This window comes from Ceratotherium simum, chromosome 20, assembly GCF_057802395.1.
Source record: "Ceratotherium simum simum isolate JZ-2026a chromosome 20, ASM5780239v1, whole genome shotgun sequence".
Taxonomy (NCBI): Eukaryota; Metazoa; Chordata; class Mammalia; order Perissodactyla; family Rhinocerotidae; genus Ceratotherium; species Ceratotherium simum.
In genome coordinates this window covers 38,567,083-38,593,118 of record NC_141919.1, presented here as the reverse complement: position 1 = coordinate 38,593,118, position 26,036 = coordinate 38,567,083, and the positions used below count along the sequence as shown (strand labels likewise).

The window sequence follows — 26,036 nt, the reverse complement described above, 5'->3', positions numbered from 1 at the left end:
GGCTGATCTCTAGGGTCCCTCTAGATCCAGCGTTCCATATTCTTTTTCCTGGTTGTTACTCTTATTACTTTATCTAATGATACTTTCTTGTTTAGACAGTAAAGAAAGTTCTGTGGGAAGATCAGAGTTTTAAAGCATTTGGAAGTGTTTCTATCTGCTGGTCTGTATTAGAATAGATTCAGGGTCCATGGGAAAGGGGGGAGAGTGTCCTGCCTTGGAAGACTCAGTGTGGCTAAGGGCACTTGGAAGGGAGAGGTCGAAAAACTGCCTATAAATTGACTGCCCTTAGGTTTATCAGAGCAGCCAGGAAACAGAGGTGATTTGGGCCAAGCTGACATCCCATCCAGCCACACAGTATATGGCCATGATTAAGAGCATAGGCTTTAGGATCAGGCAGAAGACCTGAGGTTCTAGTCCTGACTTCCTCACCCTCTGGCTACGTGAACTTGAGCGAGATAACCTCTCCTAAGCCTCATGTTTCATGTTTATAAATGGGACGATAAATGTGCTTCCCTCATACCATTGCTGTGAGGATTAGATGGGATAATATTTAAAACTCTTAGCCCATGTGGTGCGTAGAAATTGCTCAATAAACATAGCCTATTAATTGCGGAGTGCTTGCCTTGGACTGGGCTAGGCATTTTACCTCTAGTACCTGATTTAATCCACATAATCATACTAAGTAGTATAAATTGTTATCCACATATTACAGAAGAGGAAATTGAGGTTCAGAAGAGTTGAGTAACTCATTTTCTCAATATCACACAAATAATCAGTGGCAGAGGTATGGTTGGAAACCAGATCTTTCTACCTCCAGAGTCCCTTTCTGCCATGCACTCTGCCTCCTGGAGTGAAGGAGAGCCCTCTTTATTGCTGATACCAGGCAAGGCTCAGTGGGGGATTCTAAAAGACCACAGTAGAGGCAAGACAAGCCACTGAAATCCACAGATGCTGTTCTCCTTACAAATAGGTTAGGTTCTAAAACACTATTGGAAGTCCATTTGTTTGAAAAGCCCAAAGTTGTGTTATACTAGCTACTATTCATGCTGCCTGGTGGTGGCAGGAAGAGTTGCCATGTTTTTCTTCTGATGAATAGCTTTGTTGGCAACTATGAAAATTCTTAACCTGTAAGGTTATAAGTTAAGGACTGTACAAGGCAGTACAGAAGAGAAAGGATCCTAAAAGAGGTAGGGACATGACACCATGCACACTAGAGGAGAGCCACAGCCATAACAGGGAGCAGTGGGATCGTCAGTAGCTCCCTGGGGTGGTGGTGGTGGTATAGTGGTGGCTTTCAAGATGGGCCTTGAGAAAAGGGAAGCATTTTGGAAAAGTGAAAGTGGCGGGAAAGAGAGCAACTCCAGGGACCGTTACAGGTGTATAAAACTGAAGCTCGGCTCTGCGGAGAGAGGAGAATTATGGAAAACTCCTTCAATTAATTGTTCATGTCTTTTAATGCCTCTGATTGTGTCACATGAAAGCAGGTCAGAGAGTCCAAGCAAGGGACAAATTCCATATTAGCCAACAAAAATATTTCTAGGCAGCTTTCTAGCACTTGAGTGCTTACAGTTCTTTTGTCTGTACCTTCAAATCCTAGACCTGCACTTTCCAACAGGGAAACGACCACCACATGTGGCTTTTGAGCCCTTGAAATGTGGTAGTCCTAATTCAGACGTGCTGTCAGTGTAAAACACATCCTGGATTTTGAAGATGTAGGGGGAAAGTAAAAGATCTCATTAATAATTTTTTATATTGATTATATGTTGAAGGTATAATATTTTGAATAGATTGGGTTAAGTAAAATATTAAAATTAATTTTACCTGTTTCTTTTTACCATTTTAATGTGGCTACTAGAAAATTTAAAATGACGTATGTGGCTCTCATTCATGGCTTGCATTCCATTTCTATTGGATGGTGCTATTCTAGAGGTGCTCGTTACATCCTTGAAGTTCTGTCATCTGTTCTAGGGTTCCTTGAGTCACAGATGGCTCTGAGTGAGGTGCATGTCAGGAAATGCACATCGTCATTCTCATGTAATAGAGATGTAGGTTCTGTTTATGGTTAGGTCATGTACTTCATTCTCTGAGCTTCAGATTTTTCATCTACGTAGTGGGGATGTTGGGTCATATATTCTCCATGGCCCCTTTCAATTGTAAAACTCTATGATTCTGGCTTGGAGTCAACTACCACTGACTTTTTCTGGGTTCCATTGAAAGGTGTCTATTACCCCTTTTACCAAATATCAGAAAACGTCAGGATTATTTCCTTTTTACCTCTGGTCCTTTGGTAAATCCTGAGTGGAATGACTTTAGAGAGTTCTGATAGACTGAAGAAACCTTCTCTCTCCCCTTTTCCTTCTCTACCTATTGGCCCCATCTAGGCTTGTTTGTGCTGCTGAGCAAGGTGGCCAAGGCAGCTCCTAAAATGAGTACAAGTATCCGAGAACTGGAAGAGGTCTCATTTTTTTGGTTCATGACTGTCAAGCCTACATTTAAATCGTGCAAGCGTGGTGATTCCACATACTTTCTTTAGGCACTGATTAGGTCCATATAAACAGAGAATGTCTCTTTTCCCTTTTGGCTCTACTGATGTTTGAGCAAATCAGTTGTTTTCCTTTTCTGGAGGACTTGTAAATATCTTTTAGCAGTTCATTGTCCTATACACTGTCCGACTGCCCATCCATCTATTAAATAAATATATAAGCATTAGGATAGCTTCCAGAACACAGAGATGTCAGTCTTGGTCTTTATCGTAGAGGAACTCCTGTTTAAGGAAGGGGTGGGCAGACCAACAAGGAGAAGATACAGTGCTTGGTGTCTTGAGAAGAATATTCTGGGTATTTGGGTACAGGTAAGGAGAGGTGACCCCATGAGCAAAGTCAAGCAATGAAATATTCGCTTTCAAATAAGAGTTTTTGAAATTTCAGTGAGACAAGGTTTTAGTTAAGTAGCAGCAAGTCAAATCAGATCTGCCCTCTATGTGTCAATATAATTCCATTTAATGGAACATCAGTGTCTGAATGGAAGCTCGTTGCTATACTGAGATCCCCTCATGATACCAATCACAGTGTAGTATTTTGCCTTCACATTTATTTTTCTTTTGGATTAAGCCTTTACAGAATGTTACAATTTTAAAAAGTAACAATATGGAAAGGGGGTTATATAAAAGCAACATTTTACTGGTTAAAAAACAAGGGCCCTGGAGAGGGAAAATATTGCTATATCTGTGGAGTCTGTTTTATTGCAAGTCCCTGAATCTAAGTTATTCTTAAAAAAATCTTGACTTTTCTTTCAAAGAGTGTGAGTGAATAAATATCTCTGTGGAGGTATTTTTGGTACTTCTTGGCTTTTGATTTGAGGTTTGTTGGAGTCTTAAAATGGTAGGGTACTAATTGGGTCAGATTGAAATCTCAGAGAATTGGACTGATTGTGAGCACAGATGATAATAATATCTAACATTTTTATACTGTGGGGAATGGTTATTTTGTATACTATGAAACTCGGCAATTTATCTCTTGAGTGGACAGGTGAAAGCCTGTATGTACCTAAGATTAGGAGATACTTTATTAAATAGATACAAAATATACATACGTATTCATCTTTGTACATTAAATGCCAACAATGTGCATTTTGAAAAAAGAACACTAAACTTTTATTGAGTGTATTTAACACTGTAAAATTCAGATATTCATAATATAAGGACAGTATACTTATGGAAGATTTCCTTGTAAATAATTAGAAAGATCTAAAATGTTCCCCATGAACCAATAGTACTTTTACAATAACAAAAATAAAAAATAAATGTAACAAGTTTATATCATCATAAGGCTTTTCCAATACACAAATCTACGAATGAGAAGAAAATAAATAGAGATATTTCTAAAGGAACTTGTTTATATGTAATTCAACCCATATGAACAATACAGGCTTGATCATTTTCTCTGGGGGTTGGGGGGTTGATGAGAGGTACACAGTAACAGTAAATGTTGGCTGCAACATTTGCGTAGAGGATTGAACTTATTAACAACAGGAGCAACCTGCTAATCGTTGCCTGGAAAATAGCTTTAGATTTGAGCAGTGATGAGTTCTCTGTATGTCTGTTTCTCTCTCCCTCCTCCACGTGCTGCTCCACGGTACTGTGTATTTTAGTTTCTGTAATTAAAATCGATTCTGTGTAAAAAATTTAAAAATAATTCTATTTTTGATATAACTTTGTCATTCCTCGATATGACCAAGTTGGAAATCACTAGCAAGGAGTTTTGTTGATGTGCTAGTATCTAATGACTAGAGATGCCCTAACTGGTTGGTAAGGATGGTATGTGGGCACACAGATAATTGATATACTACTTAGTTTTTGAGAGCTCAAACAGCTACCCTTTGTCCAGCTGTAGAATAATGTCCAGATAGTAGAATAATGAGGTTCATTTATTACCATGAGTGCAAAATGGACAAGCTTACTATAAATCATAACGTCAAATTATAATCTGTCATCTACCTGCATATTGAGGCATAAGGTTCATTTAATCATTCATTTATATATTCAATAATTTATTCAATAAAGGTTTATTGAAAGCTTAGTGTGTATCACGTAGGATATGAGGTGCTAGGGCTGTAGCCGTGAGCAAGATAGAAAAGGTCCTGAGCTTAATAGATGAGACAGACAGTAAACAAGCTTACCAACAAACATGCCTATTACAGATAACATTGAGTGATGAGGAAGGCGTACACAGTGATGAGGGAAACCGTGAGAGAGGGGACAGGGTGGTGGGGTGTAGTGTAGGTATAAGGTGATCAGCGGAGGTCTTTCTAAGGAGGCAACAATTCAGATGAGACCTGAAAGAATAAATAAGCCAGACTTTCAATGTGAAAATGGTTTCACGTAGTCAGTGGTGGTCAGTATACTCAGAACTGAGGTGGTTCTGCTATGTGTGCACTGATGTTCTGAATTGACCCAGGAACCATGAGGAGAGACACCAGCACACAGCCTTGGAGCATCTTGTTAGGTCAGGTATTAAGCCCTTAATTGCTGGGCAATTGGGAGGCCTGGGGAGGTCTCAGGGCAGGTCATGGGGCAGCTGGGTTGGCACTCAGAGAGCTCAGGGCCACAACCATTTTCCTATTATGGGGTGGAAGTATTTCAATATTTAAAGAAGCAGTATGGTACGTGTAGTAGCTGAACATCAGCCACACTTATGTGTAATTTTATGGTCCAAGGAATTTTGACAATTAACCAACTGCAGTTATAGATCATTTAAAAAATTCTGGCTACTTCACATAGTTTAGTAGAGAAAAGGAAGGGTTGAATTCCTGCTTTCAATGCCAGCATTCACATGATTTTATGACTGGGTCACATTTTGAGGAGGTAGCATTATCAGACTGGATGTACTCTTCCTAAGAAGGTAAGCGACCTAACTTCATGTGTCTTTTGTAGGCGGCACCACTGTCCGCATCTCCCTACCAAGATTTACGATAAAACAGAGAAACCATGTCTTCTCTCCGAATACACCGAGAACTACCCTCTCTATCACTCCTATCTGCCCAGAGAGTCCTTCAAGCCCACGCTGGAGTACCAGAAAGGGTCCATACCAATGGAAGGTCTGAGCACCTCAAGGTGAGGGCAAGTAGTGTGAATATATGAACGTACAGCACTAGTGGAGTAACGTACAGTACTAATGTACAGTGGTAATGAAATAATGTACAGTCTTGCATTAATGTACAGTATCAACATATGCTATTAATGCTTTAATGTTAATTTGCTATATCTCTGAAAGGAAAATTCTGCATTTATTAGCCTGGTCGGTTTTTCCCAACCTCCTCTTAAAGAGAAAGGATTCTTGCTTGCTGGTGGGAGTGGGGAGACTAAATTGATCTACATAACGAAGGGTTGGAGGTTAAGCAAAGTAATAAAAGGATGGAAAGAGAGGGGCTGCTGCTGAAAAAGGAGTTTTGAGCTTTGGCACATAAGCGCCACGTCATCTAGGCTGGTGATGGCGGTGGTGGTGAAAGACAACTTGATAATAGAGAAAGAGTGAGCTTTTTGGAAATGATGCCGTGGACTTTGAATTGGGGTCCCCTTGAATGTCCTTGAAGAAAATGAACGAAGAATATATTTCCCTTTAAATTACTCTTGACTTCTAAGCTCTGATTCTCTAGCTCCAGGGCTGTGCAGAGACTGAACCACATGGCTCAATGGATTCGGGGTGCAGAGGGATCTGTATTGAGGGGTCGCTTTATGCTAGGCCATTATCCTAAATGATTTGGTTTAAGCACAATGTTTCTGGGTCCTGATTCATAAAAAAATTGTATTTTATGCAACCTGTTTTTTAGCCTATGACTTAAACAATATGAACCTTAAAGTTTGCACTTCGTTTTGCCAAGAAAACAGCATCCTTAGTTTCTGAGAGTCTAAAGACCACAAAAAGAGATGTGCACCATTCCTGAGCATTGCTTTTCCTTTTAAGAAACCATGGTCAATGCTAATGAAAAGTCCTCGGCATACATATGCATAAGAGACAAGTAACTGGTCGAAAAGAGTCAGAGTAGTCTTGAAGAATGGTCTGCAAATATCCCGTTCAGCCTCTGGTGCTGGTCTTCCCATCTCTTTATATGCAATTTCCAGGAAATCAAGCACACCTTGTGAGATGTAAACCAGTCTCAGATGTTGTTATATAAGGGATATATTTCCTATCCTGGAAATAGAGAAAAGGATGCTTTGAGGGATGGATGTTGAGGGGTGCCCTTTGTTTGTTGCCCACAAACTTAAGAGAATGAGGGCAAATCTTCTCTCTGGAGCTGGAGCCCTGCCCCATCACCCAGCTCTGAGGCCCCCAGCTGGAGCCCCACATGCCCTCCCTCTTCCTGACAGTGCTTTGCAAAACAAAAACTTCCCCTCTGACCTGTCCTAAATTATCCCTGCCTTGTGTCACTTACAATAAACATATGACCCAGAAGTTTCTTCTGTCCCTGCCAGGGCCAGAGTAACAATATTATTCATGTCAAGATGTGGCCAAAGTGGAGGAATGCAGACACGGAAAGAATTTCCAGAACAAGTTGTTAATGATCATAAGGGCCTTAAAAAGAAAAAGTGGCAGGATCAAGGTTACCCATGAAGAGAATGAAGCAGAAATTCTTCTCTCTCTCCTTTGTTTCCTTCCCCAGAGAGGGAACTAAAGGATGAAATGAGCAGAGGGCATCCCTTCTCTTCTCTCCCCTAAGTTGTATCATTTCTCAGCCCTGTGCCTGCCTGGGCACTAGTTTTCATAGATCAAGAACAAAACTGTGTCTCAGTCAGGATGCGTTTTTTTTTTTTTGAGTTCTGGTAAGCTTTTATTGAGATAAATTAACAAAAATCAAGATTTTACCAACCATCTTTTCTGAACCTTATAAACTCAGCAAAGATTCTGGTCCATATGTATGCATACAACAAAACTATTTCCTATTGGGAAAGGTAAAGAAGCATCATCTGGGTGCTGTACCAGAGGCTTCTGGGGGAAAGGATGGGTCAGCCCTGTGTCTTCACACCCCTGTATCTGCATGAAGTGTCTCCCTCTGCCCTTAGAACCCTTGTTATCGAATGTTCCACCAATTTCTCTATTTAAAGTCTGACCCAGCGTCATTTTTGAGATCGGACACGGGGCTGCCACCTGCTGAATGAAAAAGTCACGGGACCTGGGCCTTGGCTTGGTTTGCTGATTAAGCCCAGACACAAAAAACACCTGGTTTCTGGAAAGGTTATCATCCCAGCACGAGGCATCATTACAGCTGCACACAACTCTTACTGACTGTAAATCTTGGGGATTTACAGCAGGTGCCATGAGGTGAATGCTCATGATTTCAGCCCTTCTTAGTATGAAACTGTTTCTTGCAGCCCTTGGTAATTCTCTCACGTAGGTTCTGCCTTTAGTTCATATACCTGAGATCAATTAATGAATAAGAGGTTTGCACTTCAAGCCTCACTTCCCCTTAGGCACGTCACTTATGTGAGACACTTGGGCCCCAGTTTGGGGCATTATTTTGTTAGCTAAGCCAGATTCCTAAAGATGGGCAAAGTGAATAGTCTCATAAGAAAGAGATGAGTCTTCAAGATGTATTAGATATTTATTCTAAAGTGAGTGGCACCATGGGTAGGGAGAACTGGAGGCCCAGGGAGGAAGATGGAATTGGGTTCAGACTTGATGACTTTGGCTGAAGGGCAGAGGGCAGGGAGTTGGCAACACAGACTCCTTCATTTATTGACAAGACTCCTGGGTAAAGTGAAGAGAGTAAGGGAAGCAGGATCTAAAAGAGAAAAGGCATTTGGAATCCTTCCCCAAAGTCAGGAAAGAAGCAAGAAAGTTGGTAGTGGGCTTGAGTCTTTCCCTACTCATTGAATTTTACATATTTTCTATTCAAATACATACTTGACTTCTCTACTCATCCATACCCCTCGGGATATGCTTACTCTTCTGTATAGATGGGGCCTGAGAATTAATGAAGACATGCAGAGATAGGCCTCAGCACTAGACTTGCTGGGCAATTTCAGAGACTTTGATGTGCATCTTTGACTAAATTTGGGGATATTTTGCTTATTATTTCTTCAAGTATTCTTTTCTGTCTCTGAGGCTCTGTTCATTTCTTTCCTCCAATCTTTTTTCTCTCTATTCTTCAGTGGACTGTTTCTATTTCTCTCTCTTCAAGTTCGCTGAGTCTTTCCTCCTTCATCTCCATTCTGATATTAAACTCATCCAGTGAATGTTTCACTTCAGATATTGTACTTTTTAGTTTTAGAATTGACATTTGTTTTTTGGATATAGTTTCTAATTCTCTTCTGTGATTTCCTATCTTTTAATTCATTATGACCTTACTTTGCCTTTGGTAATTGAACATAGTTAAAATAGCGGCTTAACATCTTTGTCTGCTAATTCCAACATCTAGGTCTGCTTTGGGGTGGTTTTCATGATTATCTTTTTTTCTTAAGAAGGGGCCACATTTTCCTGTATGTATATCAAGTAATTTTGGATTGATCCTGTACATTGTTAATGTTATGTTGTGGAGACTTTGGATTTTTTTACATTCCTCTGAAGAGTGGTTGTTTTTTTCCCCCAAGCAATAGGAAGTAACTTGATTGGATTCCAATGCAAACTCTGTGTCTTGGTTGGCAGCTCAAATTCAGTTCAGTTCTTTATCTTTAGCACAGTTGCTTGAAGTCTGCCTCAGGCAGGTGAGGTCAGCCGGAGGTTTGTGCCCAGTTTATGTACAGAATTGAGGCTTCCTGTTTCTGGTTCTCGCCTTTCCAGGATCCTTCCTTACTTTCCAGCACCTGTGGCTGCCTCAAACTTGATCCTCTGGTTCTTCAGTCAAGAAAGATGGAAGGTTGTCTATTCACATTTAAGCTGCCTGGCATGGCACCGACTGGAGCCTGCCTTCAGACTGGAAGCTTTGGAAGAAAATGGAAACTTACCCAGAGACTCACTCAATGCCATTCCCTTCTTCCATGTGTTGGCTCTGCTCCAGAATCTGCCTATCTTGGTTGTTCTTTAGTGCTCACAGGTGGTTGTTCTTTATATTTTGTCCAGAGTTTATATGAAATGGTGACAGATGTTAGCCTCAGCTTTAGTGGGATTTGAGGAGATGAGAGAGTAGAGGAGGAGACAGGTACTGTGTAACTTGAATCCTGGTCTGTCACAGTGGAGATAAGGAGGGCTCAGTGTGTTCTTATCAGGATCAGGGGCGTGACTCAAGCCCTGTGCATCCACCTAGGGATCTTTCTCATTGTCCTGGGATGGGCTCCCCAACTTGCCTGTGATGACATAATGGTTTCCTTAGAAGGGTGGCTTTTAACCCCGGGGAAATTTTAGAATTACATGTGGAAGTAATGAAATCAAATCAATTGACAGACAAAGAACAAAACCCCATAGAGGACACTAAGAGGACAAATCATGAGGAGGAGTATCACAGAAGTCAAGGGAGAGAGTGATAAAAAAATGAGTACGAGGATGGATGCTATTAAGATGGTGCAGGGGATAAAGGCCTGAGGAGCAGTGACTGGATTTGGAAACAAGGAGGTACTTTGGAGGCCTTGGCTAGAGGGAAGAGTGAGTGGAGTCTGATTTGATGGGTGGGGCCTGAGTGGGGAGTGAGGAAGGCAAGTCTGCCCCTTTACACAACCCTTCCCAGAAGAGAGAAGGGGAGGAGAGAGGGCTGGAGTGCAGAGGACACCAGCGAGAGTTGTTGGATGGTTTATCTTTTTCCTTTAAAGATGGGAAAGACAGGTACATGGTTAAACACTGATGGAAAGGAGCCAGTAGGAGGAAGAGGTTAAACCACAGACTAGGAGACGGCCAGTAGACGAGGTTCCTGAGAAAGAGGGAGGGGATTTAGGGCAGAGGTACAGAGATTGGCTTTGGGCAAGAGGAGGAACTCTTCTTAAAAAGGATTCCATTTATTATGATTGACTATATGGACACGCTAACAAATTGTGATGTTTGCATATATAAACATTAAAAGTAGGTTAAAAAAAGTATCACGTGGCTCCTTTATCACAGTGAAAATCTCATTTTCCCACTTCCAGGCTCACGACCCTTGTTGGCTGTTATGTTATTTCTTCTTTCCTTTTGTCAGACTCTTGTCAAACACCTTTCTTTGGCTTTGCCTAATGATTAGAAGTCAAGTTGTTATGACTTTCCCAGCAGGGCCACTTTAACCTTTACTTAACTCTGAGCTTAACTCTTGGCCTTCCCCACAATATAACTTTTATGACTAAGCATCTAAAAAAGAAACTTAATGTCTTGGACCAATTTTTTTCTTGGTTCATAGTCACCACGGGCACAGGGACTAGGAAATGTACTACAGGAAGAGAGAGGAGTGTTCTTAAAAAAAGTCTACTAAATTTCAGCAATTTCTGGGAAGGATAAAATACTTTTCTTTTACACGAACTTACGGGCTGTAAGATTATGTGAGATTGGGGACATGCAGTTATGCTGTGGTTAATGATAGGTTTCAGTGAATGTTCTCAACATAAAAACATAATGAGGAAACACATAAATTCTGATTAAACTCACTCTTAAGCCACAGTAAATATTTTGGGTGGGGTAGAAATGAATTAAACTTTGAACTTAAAACGTTTCCTCTCTTCAGAAGTAGATCATTTCCCCCCTGCCCCCCCCCAGATAGTTTCCTTAGTTGTAGCTGATCAGTAAATTCAACCATAGATGTACTTTCACGAAGGAACTTGAGTTTTGTACCAGAGAAGGAGATTCAGTTAACAATTTCATTCCCTAAACATGGTGAGCAAAGATTTTGCTGCATCCGCTTTTGTCTTTGAGAAACCGACTTCAGGGTGGTCCATGAACTGGTGAGTTTGGTTGTGGCCATTTATCTGCTCTTTTCCTATAGAAACAGCAGGAGATGGGGCATTAAGCGTACTTTAGTTGCCAGAGAGCTTGGCAGCCCTCCTATGAAAGTTCTCACAGCATGTGTGAGGGGAAGTTGGCTCCCTCAGTAGAAGTAACGGCAGAAGAGGACCTCATGGCCCGTGTGCAGGGTCCCAGCGCATGGCAGGCCTGTGACTGGAAAGCACTCCTGGCTGCTCTGGTGTTGGGAGGGCTCCATGGGGCAGCTTGGGCCTCAGCTGTGTTCCTCACCACTTGCCCTTGAGATCTCCTGATTCTCTTTCTTGGAAGTGCAGAGGGCTGAATTTTGGGTAGACATCGATGAACATGGGTTTATATGGAGCTGTGTGGTCTCGGACTGCCTCCAAATGCCCCTCCACTCCTTTTGGGAGTGAGGAGAGCTCCCCTCCCCTTGGGAGCACTCCCCTGAGAACACAAACTTTCTGACGAAAGCTGCTTTGCAGTGAACCAGTGTTCAGACAGGGTTTTCTGGCCATTTCCGTTTCTCTCTGCAGCCCAGGGCCTCATGCTCCTAGCTCCCTGCCGCAGTTGATTTAGTATGGAACAGACGCCAGCGTGAGGTACTTGCACACTAGGGAGGGTAGAAGTGTGGAGAAAACTCCCAGGTTCTTGTTTGGCCTGTTCCCTCCATAAGCCCCGATTTATACAGTCAGCTTCCAGATGCGTCAGGTCGCTGAGCTTCCTCTCGCTGTTTGCCAACGTGGGATGCCTGGGAGGGGAGCCCGGGCTGAAGGTCCTGTAACCCCGGCCGAGATGTATTTTTAAATCTACCCTGAGGGTGTTACTGAGACTTCGACTGAAGCATCTCCTGGTTCCCCTTAAAGCCCTAGAGAGACTAACACTCCTGCTTCCTAACTCCCTCCTCCCATCCCACCAAGCATTTGCAGGCCCCGGTTTGGGTTTATTGACAACCATCTGTATAATTCATGCAAGACAGGTTACAGTGGAGCGTGTTACCTTTGCTAGTCAAGCATGGCTCAGTAATGCCGCTCTAGATTTCGGCCGGAAAGTAGGTTTTATTGGTGTTTGGGCCTGATGTTTTCCCGTCCGGAAACCTTTCCCTTCCCTTGGCGAGGCTGTTTTGGCAAGCACCATTGGGGAAAATCTACCTTCCCCTCGTCCAGTTGGATAAATGGGTTCCAGGCAAAAACAGGCTGTTGTATAGAGCAGCAGCCCTTGCAGGGGGATGTTTGCTTAAGAAAGTTTGCATTGAGCAGTGGGAGGCTGAGACTGCCCTGGTGAGTGGTGCCCGCCCAAGCTGAGCCCTGGTGTGGCCAGGGTGGTGTTGTAGTTAGCATCTTGGCCTTTTTATAACTGAGGGACGCTTTGGGAAGGGAGTGCTTCCTGTTTAGTAAAGACCATCATGCTTTTTCTATCCCATTGTTTTATACTCCCTGGAATAATGGGGGTGTTAATGCCAGATAGCTGAGAAATAAAAGATTCATTATCTCCATTTATTGCACTTTTCTTCCCTTCTGCTTTTCTATAAGATCAAGTAGAGGAAGTAGATAATATTAGCAGGAGAAGCTGTTGGGAGCACAGAGAAGGAGCCCAGAAGTTAGCTCCACAGTGAAGGGGTTAGGGGAAGGAAGGTGGAGAGAGCAGGCACAGGAGAGAGGCCTCCACAGTGGTCCGGGGTACTTGGAGTGGAAAGTGGGCCAGAGGAGAGGTGGGAGATGTGGTTGGGGAATAAGGCAGAGGCAGGTTCGGGAGAGCTTATAAACCATGCTAGAAAGGCTTTATCTGAAAGATTTTTAAGCTGGGGAGTGAAATGATGGAATTTTCATTCTAGAGAGTTTATTCTGACCACACTATGGGGATTGAAGCAGAAGTGGCAGGAATGAAGCACGAAACCCAGGTAGTAAGTTGTCACGTGATCCAAGTGAGAAATGGTCAGGTCTGAACCCAGGGGGAAAGACAAACTGACGAGGTGAACAGGGCTGCACTTGGTGAATGATTATGTGGAGCCATGAGGGGCAGATCCAGGATGGCGTCCAGGCATCTGACTTGGGTGAGAAGGGAATGGTGGTGTCTTTCTTGAAAGTGGGAAACAGAGGAGGAAGAGGAGTTAGGAGGCTAGAGTAGAAGATGACTTCGCAGCAAACATTTGTAGAATTGGGTTGAGCGGAAACCAAGAGCCTTATTTTGAGCTGGGGCCCCAATGGCATGTGCTTATTTTCCTTACAGGAGAGATTTTGGGCCTCACAAAGTGTTACCAGTGAAGATCCACCACCCCGACCAGTTCGTCCCAAGTGAGGAGAATATGGATCTGCTCACAACGTATAAACAAGATTACAACCCTTACCCTGTCTGTCGAGCGGACCCCATCAAACCTCGGGACAGTAAATATCCATGTGGCGACAAGATGGAGTGTCTGCCTACTTATAAAGGTGGGAGAGTGCTTGGGGGCAAGGTGGGGGAGGGATAGGCAGAACTGTATGCAGGCCAGGAAACGTGTTTTATATGCACACCTCCTAGCGAGGAGGGTGGGCAGACTACTTCCGGCCGGCCAAATCTGGTCTGCAGCCTGTTTTTGTACAGCTGGAGAGCTAAGAATGGTTTTTGAATTTTTGAATGATTAAAAAAAAAGATCAAAAAGAAGACTACTTAAGAACATATGAAAATTATATGAAATTCAAAGTTCAGTATTCATAAGTAAATTTTGTTGGAACACAGCCACACGCATTTGTTTTACACATTATCTGTGGCTACTTTTGTGCTACAGCAGCAGAGTTGAGTAGTTGTGACAGAGAATGTATGGCCTGTAAGACCTAAGACATTTAATATCCGGTCTTTCATAGAGAATATTTGCCAATGACTGCCTTAGCTTGCTGTTATCATCCTATATTGGGGAAGCATTGCAGGTTTAAGTTAAGTTAGGTTCCACCACTGATTTATAGATTCATTTACCCATTTAAAAAATTATGGAAACATAACATACATACAGAAAGATGTACAAATCATAATTATACAGACCAATGAGTTTTGAGTGAACACACACGTAAACAGCACCCAGATCAAGAAATATGACATTGATACTCTCATCCATTCACCATCCCCACCCAGGATAGAACCGTTATGCTGACTTTTAACACATACATTCGTTTTACCAGTTTTCAGTTTCAAATAAATGGGATTGAGTCATTCTTTATTGAGCATCTACTACATCCCAGGCATGGTATTAGGAAATGTGAAGGAAGCATAATGACATGACCTTCACTTTATAGTCTCATAGGAGAAAGAGGATATGGAGGTGTATGTGTGGTGCAAGCCATGTAGCAGTCATTCTCTCTATGGAGCACAAACTCCAAGGCTGAGACCGTGGGAATGGAGGCCAGGTTTGTAATCAGTAACTTTTCTGCTTATGATACACATGGTTGCTCTAGGAACACGTGCTAAACGGTTCATGTAATGTGTTTGTGGATCTCTAAATGGCTGTGATGATAGTTGCTTTAATTTAGCCAAGCCAAACACTTAGGCGAGGGGCGGTGGGGAGGCTTGAGGAGATGTAGGAATCTTCCTGAAGCTTTTCCAGGAGCTCTAAGTCTATCATTCCGGAAGACTCTGCATGTGGCTGAGCTTCTCTGCTTCTGCTAGGAACTGGCGCTCAGGGCCAGACTGATGTTGGCCTCTTCAGCAATCAGGACTCTGTCCTTTTACCTTCTTATCTTCAGTGTCATCTCTCCTCTTTCACTCTTTCATAGCCACCTTCTGCCAAGCCACATACTGGGCATTGTCATACCCCAAAATGGTTCCACCTTCATATGCATCAACATCTGGTCCTTCTGGCTTGTTCTGTTATTTACTCCCACCATGACAGTCCTTGGCCTCATTGGGACCTCTAGTGATGCCTCACCTTCCTTCTCACCATCAGCCCCTCCTCTGTCTGACTCCCATGGAGCCTGTTCCATGTAATATCATTCCAAAACATCCTTTACTCCCTGTCTCTTCTGTCCTTTCGTTGCTTCCTCCTAACAAAGGCCCAATCCTGCCTTCTTCATGTCTACACCTGGGCACACACCTGAGCGTGTCTCTAATCTTGTCAGTTCTTATCCATTTTCTGAAGAAAGGAACCAGGGAGGTCTTTTAAAAATGGCAATCAGATCTGACCTCTACTCTGCTTAAAACTCCTCAGATAATTATTATGGTTTTTAGGAGAAAATCCCAAAGCTTTACCACCTCCTCTGATGCCTTGTAGATTCTGGCTCCTCCTCCCTGAGCCCCTATGCTCCAGCCACAGAACCTTCTTTCAGTTTCTTTCCTCCATTTCTTTTCTATCTCAGGGCATTTTACACATGCTGTTCCCTCTTTATAGACCCCTCCTCCCTTCCCTTGTCTAGCACTCATCCTTCAGTGAGCAGTGGAAATATAACACCCTTAGAGGCCTTCCCAGACCCTCCCTTATGTCAGACTAGATACACTCTGATAGATGCTCTAAACGTGCTGTGTACTCCCTCGTTTTAGAATTCATTGTGTAATTTTATTTAACATTTGTCTCCTTGGCAGGACTGTAAGCTCTAAGAGGGCAGGGGTCTGTCTTTTTCTTTGCCAGTTACCCTCAACAAGGCAGGCAGTGCAGTAGACGCTTTACAGAGGAGTCAGTACAACCAGGCACGTGGTCGGGTGGCTCTTGCGCCTCTGCAGGGCTCATTTGTCTCCCTTTTCATCCAGTGTTTACAGGAAGACACTGTAAACACTGTGGGGGGCGCGGAGCAGGGACTCTGGATGGGCATGTTCAGCTACAAACTCTCCTTCCCTACACCCTCCCTACGGGCCCCTTGGATTCATGAATCCTGGTGTAGTTAGAGGCTCTTCAGAGCAACTGCTCCTCAGCTCACTTCCCCCTCCCTACCTTGCCTTAGGTGCAAGGAGAGGTCTGGAAGTGAGAAATGCTCCTTGCTTACCTTAGGGGTTGGCAAGGATAGAGTAGCTCAGCGGCATTATTTAAAGAAAAGTCCTCCCTACTGCTTCCTGCACAATACACACCCCTCAACATAAACACATAGAAAAAACCCAATCTAATTACTTATGCTTTAATCTCTCGTACCTCTAGCTCTCCCATTTTCTTCCCCTTCTCCAAAGGAGAAGTTTCATCTCAAGTTGCCCTCTGCAAACCAGAGAATAGTATTCCACTGCTGAAACTGAATCACGTTTGACTTTTCCCTACTGAGAAAGTTAAAATTGAGAAAACTCTATTTTCTTCTCCTTCATTTTTCTTAAACTTCTGGCATCTGTTAATCTACTTACACAGAATTAATGAGCAAATACTAGTCAGGTGTCAACAGGACTGCTCAGAACCAGGCATGCTTAGACCCCTTGGTTTTGTTCTGGCTACATATGTACTTGACGTTGAATTTCATAGTTCTTTCTGAAATTCAGATTTAAAAACAAGCAAATCAGTATGTAGCCAAAGAAACATATTTGTAGTTAGGTTGCAAACTGTGCCGTATGGGTCAAATCGATGTGTTGTAATAGTTTTTTGGAATAATACTTGTCATATTCTTTTAATTTAAATGGTTTATTTGTTCTATTACTCTCCTATGATATAATGGCTTCCAAAACTGGGCCTCGAATGCCAAACATGTATTCCCAGCCCTTAGCACAGGGGATGCCACAGCAAAGATGTGTTTAGTGAGGGAGTAAATGAATGAACAGTTCTGGACCGTTGTTTACAAGGGCTCCAGGTGACACAGTCTGGCATTAGATTTATACAACTTCCCACCCAGCCTATTACTCTGTGGGTCCTGGCCAAGAGCAGGAGTGAAGCTTGGGGAAGTCCCATGACATTTACCCTGCCTTTGTGCTGCCCCTGCACAATCTCGTGCATGCGTGAGGGGCCACACCCTGGCCTCACCTCTTGGTGTATCACCCTTTAGATGACTTGTTTGTCTCTTGTGGAAATTTACTACTTTAGTAAGTTTTTCCATAGCAACCTTTGTGGTTTTATGGCCATACATTGATTCTCCTTCCAAAGGAAAAAAAAAAAAAGAGAGCAAAGACCAAGGTCCTTAAATATATGTATTTCAATGGGTGCCATCTTTATGTCTATATGCTCCACTTACTATGGTTCCACAGGAAAAATATGCAACCTTTTCCTTTTCTACTTTTAAGGCCAGCGCCTTTACTGGGGTCCAGAAAACCACCAGTAAAATATGCTCCAGCAGCATTTGGTTGTAATTTTGACATTTTGAAAACACTGTGCAATTGGAAAGATTGAGAGTGTAATTACTTGATGCTCAGCTTTAGGTTTAGCAGAGTTTTTTTTTTTTTTTTTTAAAAGACACATTATTGAATGGAATCCCTTTTTAAAGAGGTTCTTGCCAATTACCCACATGACACCCCGGCCCTCAAGGCCTTGTACTGATGGCTTTTCAGGCATGTGAATAGTTTGTCATGTGGAATTCTGAGGTTTTCAGGGTCCTGTGGAGGTTTTTTGTAATGCGTGCTGGGTGGAAGAAGTTAGGAGGTTGGATAATAATGTGGTTTCAACTGTGTTGTTGGGTATCAGAAATCACATGAAGCGACTTTCAGCTTAGGAACCTGTTTTCTTAACACTTCATCCATCACAGAAGAGGGCCAGAAAAGCCCTGTCTTTCCTACCCCCTTGCTCCTTGAGGCAGTGTGTAGGCATCTACAGGTAGATGCCCCCTTTTCAGTGAGGCCTGAAGTCTGAGGGGGAAACATGTGGTTTATATTCAGCAAGATGGTTCCCTCTAAGGCCCCTTAATGCTTTCAAGATGCTGATAGAGCCATTAATGGCTCTTGGAGAAAGATTAGATTTTCAATTAAAATGAAGCCAATTTAAAATAAATAGTTGGTAGTATTATTAGCCTAAAATAAGCTTAAGAGTGTGCCTGGGGGTGGGGATGTCAGGACTTCTAGAGTAGCGAAGTGAGGAGCTTGGCAAATCCTCTTCCCAAAAAGCAACAACAAAACTGGACAAAATAGTAAAAATCAACAATTTTAGGGCTCTGGAAATCAACAAAAGGTTTACAACAAATTAAGAAACACTTATTCAAGAAAAACTACTAAACCTTCGTTATGAACAGTAGGAGTCTGTGTTGTTTTATTCTGGGGCTGCTTCCATCACCCCTCCCCCCCCAGTTCTATCTGTGTGGTAGTTCTGCCTGGGCAGGCTAGGCTGTGAAAGCCAGCAGCTCTGTTGCCAGTGAGGGTTGACTTGATTTGGAGTAAAATGCATACCCGGGGGTTTCAATAAAAACAATAGCAATCTCAATGGCAAAAAGTCAGGGAAGACAGCTTCTGCAGTTAGTCTGAGGTTGCAGTACTTGTTGGGGCAGGCAACAGACCAGCCAGAAATTTAACAAAGGGATCCGGAGAATGAGACGGACATAGTGCTCATGCACTTGATAAGCTCATGCATATTCCTGGTGGTCTGGAAGACCGTGCACGTGGGCAAGGCAGTGTACAGGCTCAAGAGAGATCAGAGATGGGGCCTGGATATCTACTCATCTTCCCTGGCTGAATATGATACCTAGTGCATGTGCAAGGGAGACGTGAGACAGCTTAGCAGAAAATAAAAGCCAGGGCAGACTTGTAAACTGCCTGATCTTTGATTATGTTCCCTAACCCACACACAGATCCATTAGCAAAGGGTCAAAGCCTAGTGGATTAAGGTGCTCAAGCATAACTTCTGATTAATTATTGGCTGATTAATAAACTCTGCTGATATAGGGTGACTGTTAGGAATCTAGGCTTAAAAATAAAAACAATTAAAAAAAAAGAAAAAAACTGAGCAAAAATATCAGTGGCCACACACCACAGAGGAGATGAGACTCTATAGAATTAGTGCAAGCAAGTCACTAAACAAATAGCAAAAACAACTCCCAGTGGAAGATCAGAATCCAGAGTTACTCAGCATGTTATCTAAAGTGTTGAGTTTTTAACAAAAAATCAGGAGGCATGAAAATCAACAAGGAAGTGTGATCCATGGCTAGGAAAAAAAGCAGTTAACAGAAAATATCTCTGAAGGGGCCCAGATGTTAGACCTAACAGACAAATATTTCAAAGTAGCTATCATAAAAATGTTCAAAGAACAACAGGAAACTATGTTTAAAGAAATAAAGGAAAGTATGACGACAATTTCCCATCAAATAGAGAATACCAATAAAGGGAAATCATAAAAAAGAATCAAATGAAAACTCTGCAGTTGAAAGGACAATGATCAAAATAAAAAATTCATTAGAGGGGCTTAATAGCGATTGACAGAAGAAACAATCAGTGGAAATGGAAGTAGATCAATAGAGATTATTCAAGCTAAAGAACAGAAAAAAATTAATAAAAATGAACAGAAACTGAGAGACTTGTGAGAGACCATCAAGCATACTAACAGACTTATAATGGGAACCCCAGAAGGAGAAGAAAGGGGCATAAAAAATATTTAATTGCTAAACTCCCTAAATTTCATGAAAAATTCCAATCTACACATCCAAGAAGCACAATCCAAATAGAATAAATACAAAGAGATCCACACCTGGTCACATAATAGTCAAACTGTTGAAAGCCAAAGATTTGGAAAGAAGCAGAAGAGAAACACCCCATCACATACAGGGAAAAGACAATAACAACTAAGTTCTCATCAGAAACAATGGAGGACTGAAGACAGTGGGGTGACATATTTCAAGTACTGAAAGGGAAAAAACTGTCAACCAAGAATTCTATAACTAGTAAAAGATTATGCTTCAAAAAGGATGGGAAAATAAAGACATTCCTAGATAGAGAAAGATTGGGTGAATTTGTAGTTGGCTCACTTGCCTTACAAGTAATACTAAAGGAAGTCTTTCAAGCTGAAAGGAAATAATCCCAAATGGTAACACAAATCCACACAAAAAAACAAAAAGCACTGGTAAAGGTAATTATGTAGGTAAATGTATACTTTTCTCCTAATTAATTTAAAAGATAGTTACAGAACCAATAATTATAAAGCTGTGGGATTTATACCAGGAATACAAGGTTAGTTTAACATCAGTAAATCAGTTAATGTCACATACCACAGTAATAAAGTAAAAGACAAAACCACATGATTGATACACACAGAGAAAGCATTTGACAAGCTCTGATACCCATAAAAGCTCTCAACAAGCTAGGAATAGAAGAAAATGTCCTCAGCCTGATAAAGGGCATCCACAAAAAACTCTATAGCTAACATCGTACTTTATGCAGAAAGACTCCATGCTTTCTCCCTAAGACTGAGAACAAGGCTAGGATGTCAACTCTCATCACTTCTATTTAACATTGTACTGGAGGTTCTAGCCAGTGCATTAATGTGAGAAAAACAAATAAATAAATTAATGCATCCAGATTAGAAAGGAAGAAGTAAAACTGTCTTGATTCTTAGACAACATAATCCTGTATGCAGATAATCCTAAGGAATCCACAAAAAACTACTAGAACATGAATTCAGCAAGGTGGGAGTATTGAAGAGCAATATAGAAAAATGAATTGTATTTCTACATATTAGCACTGACAATCTGAAAATGAAATTAAGAAAATAGCTTTTTTAACAATAGCCTCAGAATGAATAAAATATATGGGATAAATTTTAAAAAAGAAGTGTAGAACTTGTACACTGAAAACTATAAAACAGTGCCAATAAAAAATGAAATAATATCCAAACAGATGGTGCAGCAGTTCATGGATTGGAAGATTCAATACAGTTAAGATGGAGTTCCTCCCAAAATGATCTATAGATTCAATGCTATTCCTATCAAAATCCCAGCAGGCTTTTTTTTTTTTTTTGCAGAAATTGGCAAGGTGATTCTAAATTTTACAGCTGAAATTCAAATAAACCAGAATAGCTAAAAATTTGTCTTTCTGATAAATGGTGCTGGGACAATTGGATACCCACATGCAAAAAGATGAACTTAGACCTTTACCTCACACCATACTCAAAAAGAATCAGAGACATAAATGTAAGAGTTAAAACTATAAACCTTTTAGACTAAGACATAGGAAAAAATTTGGACTTTATAAAAATTCAAACCTTTGTGTGCTTCAAAAGACGCTAGTAAGAAAACGGAAAGATAAGTGATAGACAACTTGTATCCAGAATATGCAAATCACTCATAACTCAATAAGACAACTTAATTAAAAAATGGGCAAAAGATTTGAATAGACATTTTACCAAAAAAGACATGTGAATGGCTAGTAAGCACATGCAGAGATACTCAATATCATTAGTCATCAGGGAAATGTAAATTAAACTATAAGGAGATACCACTGAACACCTACTAGAATGTCTATAATTTATTTATTTATTTATTTATTTCCCCAAAGCCCCAGTAGATAGCTGTATGTCATAGTTGCACATCCTTGTAGTTGCTGTATGTGGGACGCGGCCTCAGCATGGGCGGAGAAGCCGTGCGTCAGTGCGCCCCCGGGATCCGAACCTGGGGCCACCAGTTGCGGAGCGCGCACACTTAACCGCTAAGCCAGGGGGCCGGCCCCTAGGATGTCTATAATTTAAAAAAAACAACAACAGATAATAACAAATGTTCATAAGGATGTGGAAAAATGAGAACCTTCATACGGTGCTGGTGGGAATGTAAAATGGCACATCCACTTTGGAAAAGTTTGCAACATCTTAAAAAGTTAAACATAGATTTACCATACAATGTAGCAATTCTGCTTCTCGATATCTACCTAAGAGAAAGGAAAACATATATCCACACAAATATTTGTCCATGAATGTTCATAGCAGAAATTTTCATAACAGCCAACAAGTGGAAACAACCCAAATGTCCATCAACTGATGAATGGATAAACAAAATTTGGTATATCCATATGCTATAGTATTATGCATACTATACTTTTATTTAAAAGGAGTGAACTGCTGGTGCGTGCTGCAACAGGCATGAACCTCAATTACATTATGCTAAGTGAAAGAAGCCAAATGCAAAACACTACATATTGTGCAATTCTGTTTATATGCAATGTTTAGAAAAGTCATATTTATAGAGACCAAGAGCAGATTAACGGTTGCCTGAGGATGGGAATTAAGATTGACTGCAGATGGGCTTGATTGATAGTTTTGGATTGATATGTTCGGTGACTGGATTTTGGTGATGGTTGCACAACTCTGTGGCAGTTATTGAATTGTGTATGTAAGATGGTGCGTTTATGTTATACAGATTATACCTCAACAAAGCTGTTTAAAAAAGCGTGCCTATGGAATCCACTGGTGTGGGCTATGTACACCCAAGGCTCCTGGGAAGCTGCTTTTGTTCTAACCCTTTGTAAAGCTGTAAGTTAGAGAATTCCCTGTGGATTCAGAGGGTTTGCTAGGGCTCCATATTGGCCACTTTAGATCTGGTAATCGATGGGCACAGTGGGGGCAATGTAGGACTTGGATTTGAGCCAAGTATTACAAACCAATTGGTGGCAGTGTCGAGGTGGTTGAATGGCATGGTTTGCTGTCCCATTTTTTCTTACCTGGATTTCCAGGCTCTAAACTGCCCTGAGGATTTGTGTGGTGAAGTTACTTTGAAAGCCCCTGCAGTGCTGTCTGAGGACATCTCAAGATGCATGTGGGCCATCTCTAGGGCAGATTTCCTCTGGGTGCAGCCCTCCTGTTATCCTGGCCATTCGTGTCCCACAGCAGAACTTCCTCCTGAGACAGCCATCTCCTAGATATAGCTGGCCAATACTTCTCATTTTTCAAACATTCTGAAGTTCTCTTCTTCCTGAAAAATCTCACAGGATTATTTGTCAGTAGTCTTTTTTTTTTTTAGTTTTCATCCTATCGAGAAATATAGTGCTCCTAACTGTGATATGGGAGAATGGCTTTGGAATCATCTATGTAGTTTAAATTTCAACTCTTAACTCCCCAGCCATGTGACTTTGGGGCAAGTTTCTTAGCTTCTCTGAGCATTGCTTTTGGACATTGTAAAATGGAGACAATCATACCCATTACAAAGGTTATTATGAAGATGAAACAAGGTTGTGTATGGAAAGCACTGAGCACAATTGGCTGGCACCATGGTCAGTGTTCCTTAATTGCCAGAACCGGATAGTGGAATGGGTCAGAGCATGGATTCTGGATCTGGATTTGCATCCATGCTTTTCTACTTCTAGCCAAGTGACCTTGGGCAAGTTCCCTAATTTCTCTGTGCCTCTGTTTCTGCATCTATAAAATGGGCATATTGATAGTACCCACCTTATTAGGTCTGTCCGAAGATTAAGAGTTAGTATAGAAAACCTTTAGAACACTGCCTGCCACATAATAAGCTCTATACAAGTGGTGGCTGCTATTATTCTCTCAGCAGCCAACACAATGCCCTTATTTCCTTGGAGCACCATATTTGATTTATGTGAATTAGATGTGTGGGCTATAGGGACATAATGGTGGTCACACCACAGACGACAGGGAGGCCTGGTTGGTCTGGCTGGCGGCCCAGCAGTAGTGGGTTGTGAATCCCCTGTCTCACCACACCACATGCATCTTTCCAGTCACTCTGTGCTGATTCAGAGAGGGCTCTTACCCCGTAGAACTGTTCTTGGATCAGGGAAGCCAGTGGTTGGACTCCTCTGCTGGAATTAATCCCCCAGATCCTCCCATGGCTGTGGGCCTTCTAAAATCCCTGTGTGCAGCATTGTGGGTATGATGAGACTCCTGTAAATGTGTCTCTTCTGCACAGTAACCCACAAATACCATGAAGTTGAAACATCAAGTCCTTGGTTGAGGTGGTGGCTGGGATCCACTCTGTTTTTCCTTTGTCTCAAGGAACATCTCACTGGAGACTGGCTTGTGGCTTTGGAGCCCCTTGGAATATAGGCAGGTTGAGTGACTTGCTTTATGAGTAATTACCACTTCTGCTTTATTTTCAGCTGATTATTTACCCTGGAACCAACCAAAACGAGAGCTACTTCGTCCGGACCACAAATACCGGCCGGCATCAACCAAGTTTGATAGTAGAACCACACACCAGGATGACTACTCTGTAAAGGGCCCAGTGAACACCATGAGCTGTAAGCCTCCGGTTGTGCCCAAGCTCTGCAACATCCCCCTGGAGGACCTGACTAACTACAAGATGAGCTATGTGGCCCACCCTGTGGAGAAGCGCTTTGTGTATCAGGCGGAGAAGTTCAGACCCTGTGAAACGCCCTTTGAAAGCCTCACCACCCACAAAGAGGCCTACCGGGGCCTGATGGGGGAGCCAGCCAAGAGCTTGAAACCTCCAGCCAGGCCCTGTGCGCTAGACACGCCTTTCTCTAACACCACGGAGTTTCAAGATAAGTACCAAGCTTGGCCAACGCCCCAGATGTTCTCCAAAGCTCCTGTCACCTATGTCCCTCCTGAAGAAAAGATGGACCTTCTGACAACAGTACAGGCCCATTACACACACCCTAAAGGTGCCCCAGCCAAGTCCTGCCGACCAGTGATCTCTGTCAAGAAGGGTGGCCGCTTCGAAAGCTCCACCACCACCAAGGACGACTACAAGCAGTGGGCCAGCATGCGCACAGAGCCAGTCAAGCCCATTCCCCAGCTGAACTTTCCCACCGAGCCCTTGGACTGCCTGACCACCACACGGGCCCACTATGTGCCCCACCCACCCATCAGTACCAAAAGCTGTAAGCCCCCCTGGTCTGGCCCCCGAGGAAACATCCCTGTGGAGGGCCAGACCACATACACCATCAGCTTTACTCCCAAGGAAATGGGCAGGTGCCTGGCTTCATACCCTGAGCCCCCTGGCTACATTTTTGAGGAAATTGATGCTTTGGGGCACAGGATATACAGGCCAGTTTCCCAGACAGGCTCTCGGCAGAGCAGCCGTCTTTCTGTAGGTGATTTGGAAAACCCCAACCAGCAGGAGTTGGCAGTGTCAGCCTGATTTTTAAGAGTTGTTATTTAGAAATTGCACAATACTTTTAAAAGCAGACGATTGAGTTATTCATTGGACAAAAAAAGAATTCCCCAAAATGAGAAAAAAAATCTTCGTCATCATTTCCAGGACACTTGAATAAAATGAGAATCAGTTGACTCAAGGAAAATAATATTTAATCACTGGCTAATTATTCTCCTTAACCCTCCCTCTGCTGTCTCCCCTCTTGAGTTCCTTACTTTGTGCTCATGGGATCAAAGCTGGTTTCTGTGAGCTTTTCTCTGATCCAGATGTAGTTTACTAATTTAATCATTGTATGAATTGACATTATGATTAACCCTTGCCAAGTATGAAGTACCAAAGAATAAATTTTATTTTGGGGGGATTGAATCTGCAGGTCTGTGTGTTCACCCCCATGTGCTGTCCATGCAGAGAGCAGGCTGTGTTCCTTGGGACTTTTGGGGAGATTTCAGACTAAAGCCCCCACTGCATCCCAATACTGGTGGGAGTGTCTTGGGCCCAGTCTGAAGTCTTGTTTTGGGTTCTTTCCACCCAGGGCTTCTTCACAAGGCATCTTTCTACCTCTTCACTTGGTGACATACCAGCAAGAACAATGCTGTCTGATGGGGTGTGGGTCTAGTCATGGGAGATGGAAGGGAGGAAGAGGTCCTATGGCAGTTCCAGGGGAGCGTGGACCTGCCAGACCTCTCCCATCCCCAAACCAGTGCAGGCTCTGATTCCAGAGAGAGGAGGAGGAAAAGGGACCCTTGGCAACCAGGCAGTTGGTAGCCGGCCCCTGGGCTGT

At 42.4% G+C, this 26,036-nt stretch overlaps 1 protein-coding gene across 1 annotated transcript; it reads left to right on the top strand.

The window, feature by feature from the left end:
* Window positions 1-5,463: 5,463 nt before the first annotated feature.
* SAXO1 (stabilizer of axonemal microtubules 1) lies at window positions 5,464-25,240 on the top strand. The gene is made up of 3 exons (XM_014792392.2): window positions 5,464-5,611; window positions 13,578-13,780; window positions 24,237-25,240. Exons 1-3 carry the CDS (start codon window positions 5,589-5,591, stop codon window positions 25,238-25,240), a joined length of 1,230 nt encoding a protein of 409 aa, XP_014647878.2. The 5' UTR covers window positions 5,464-5,588.
* Window positions 25,241-26,036: the final 796 nt, after the last annotated feature.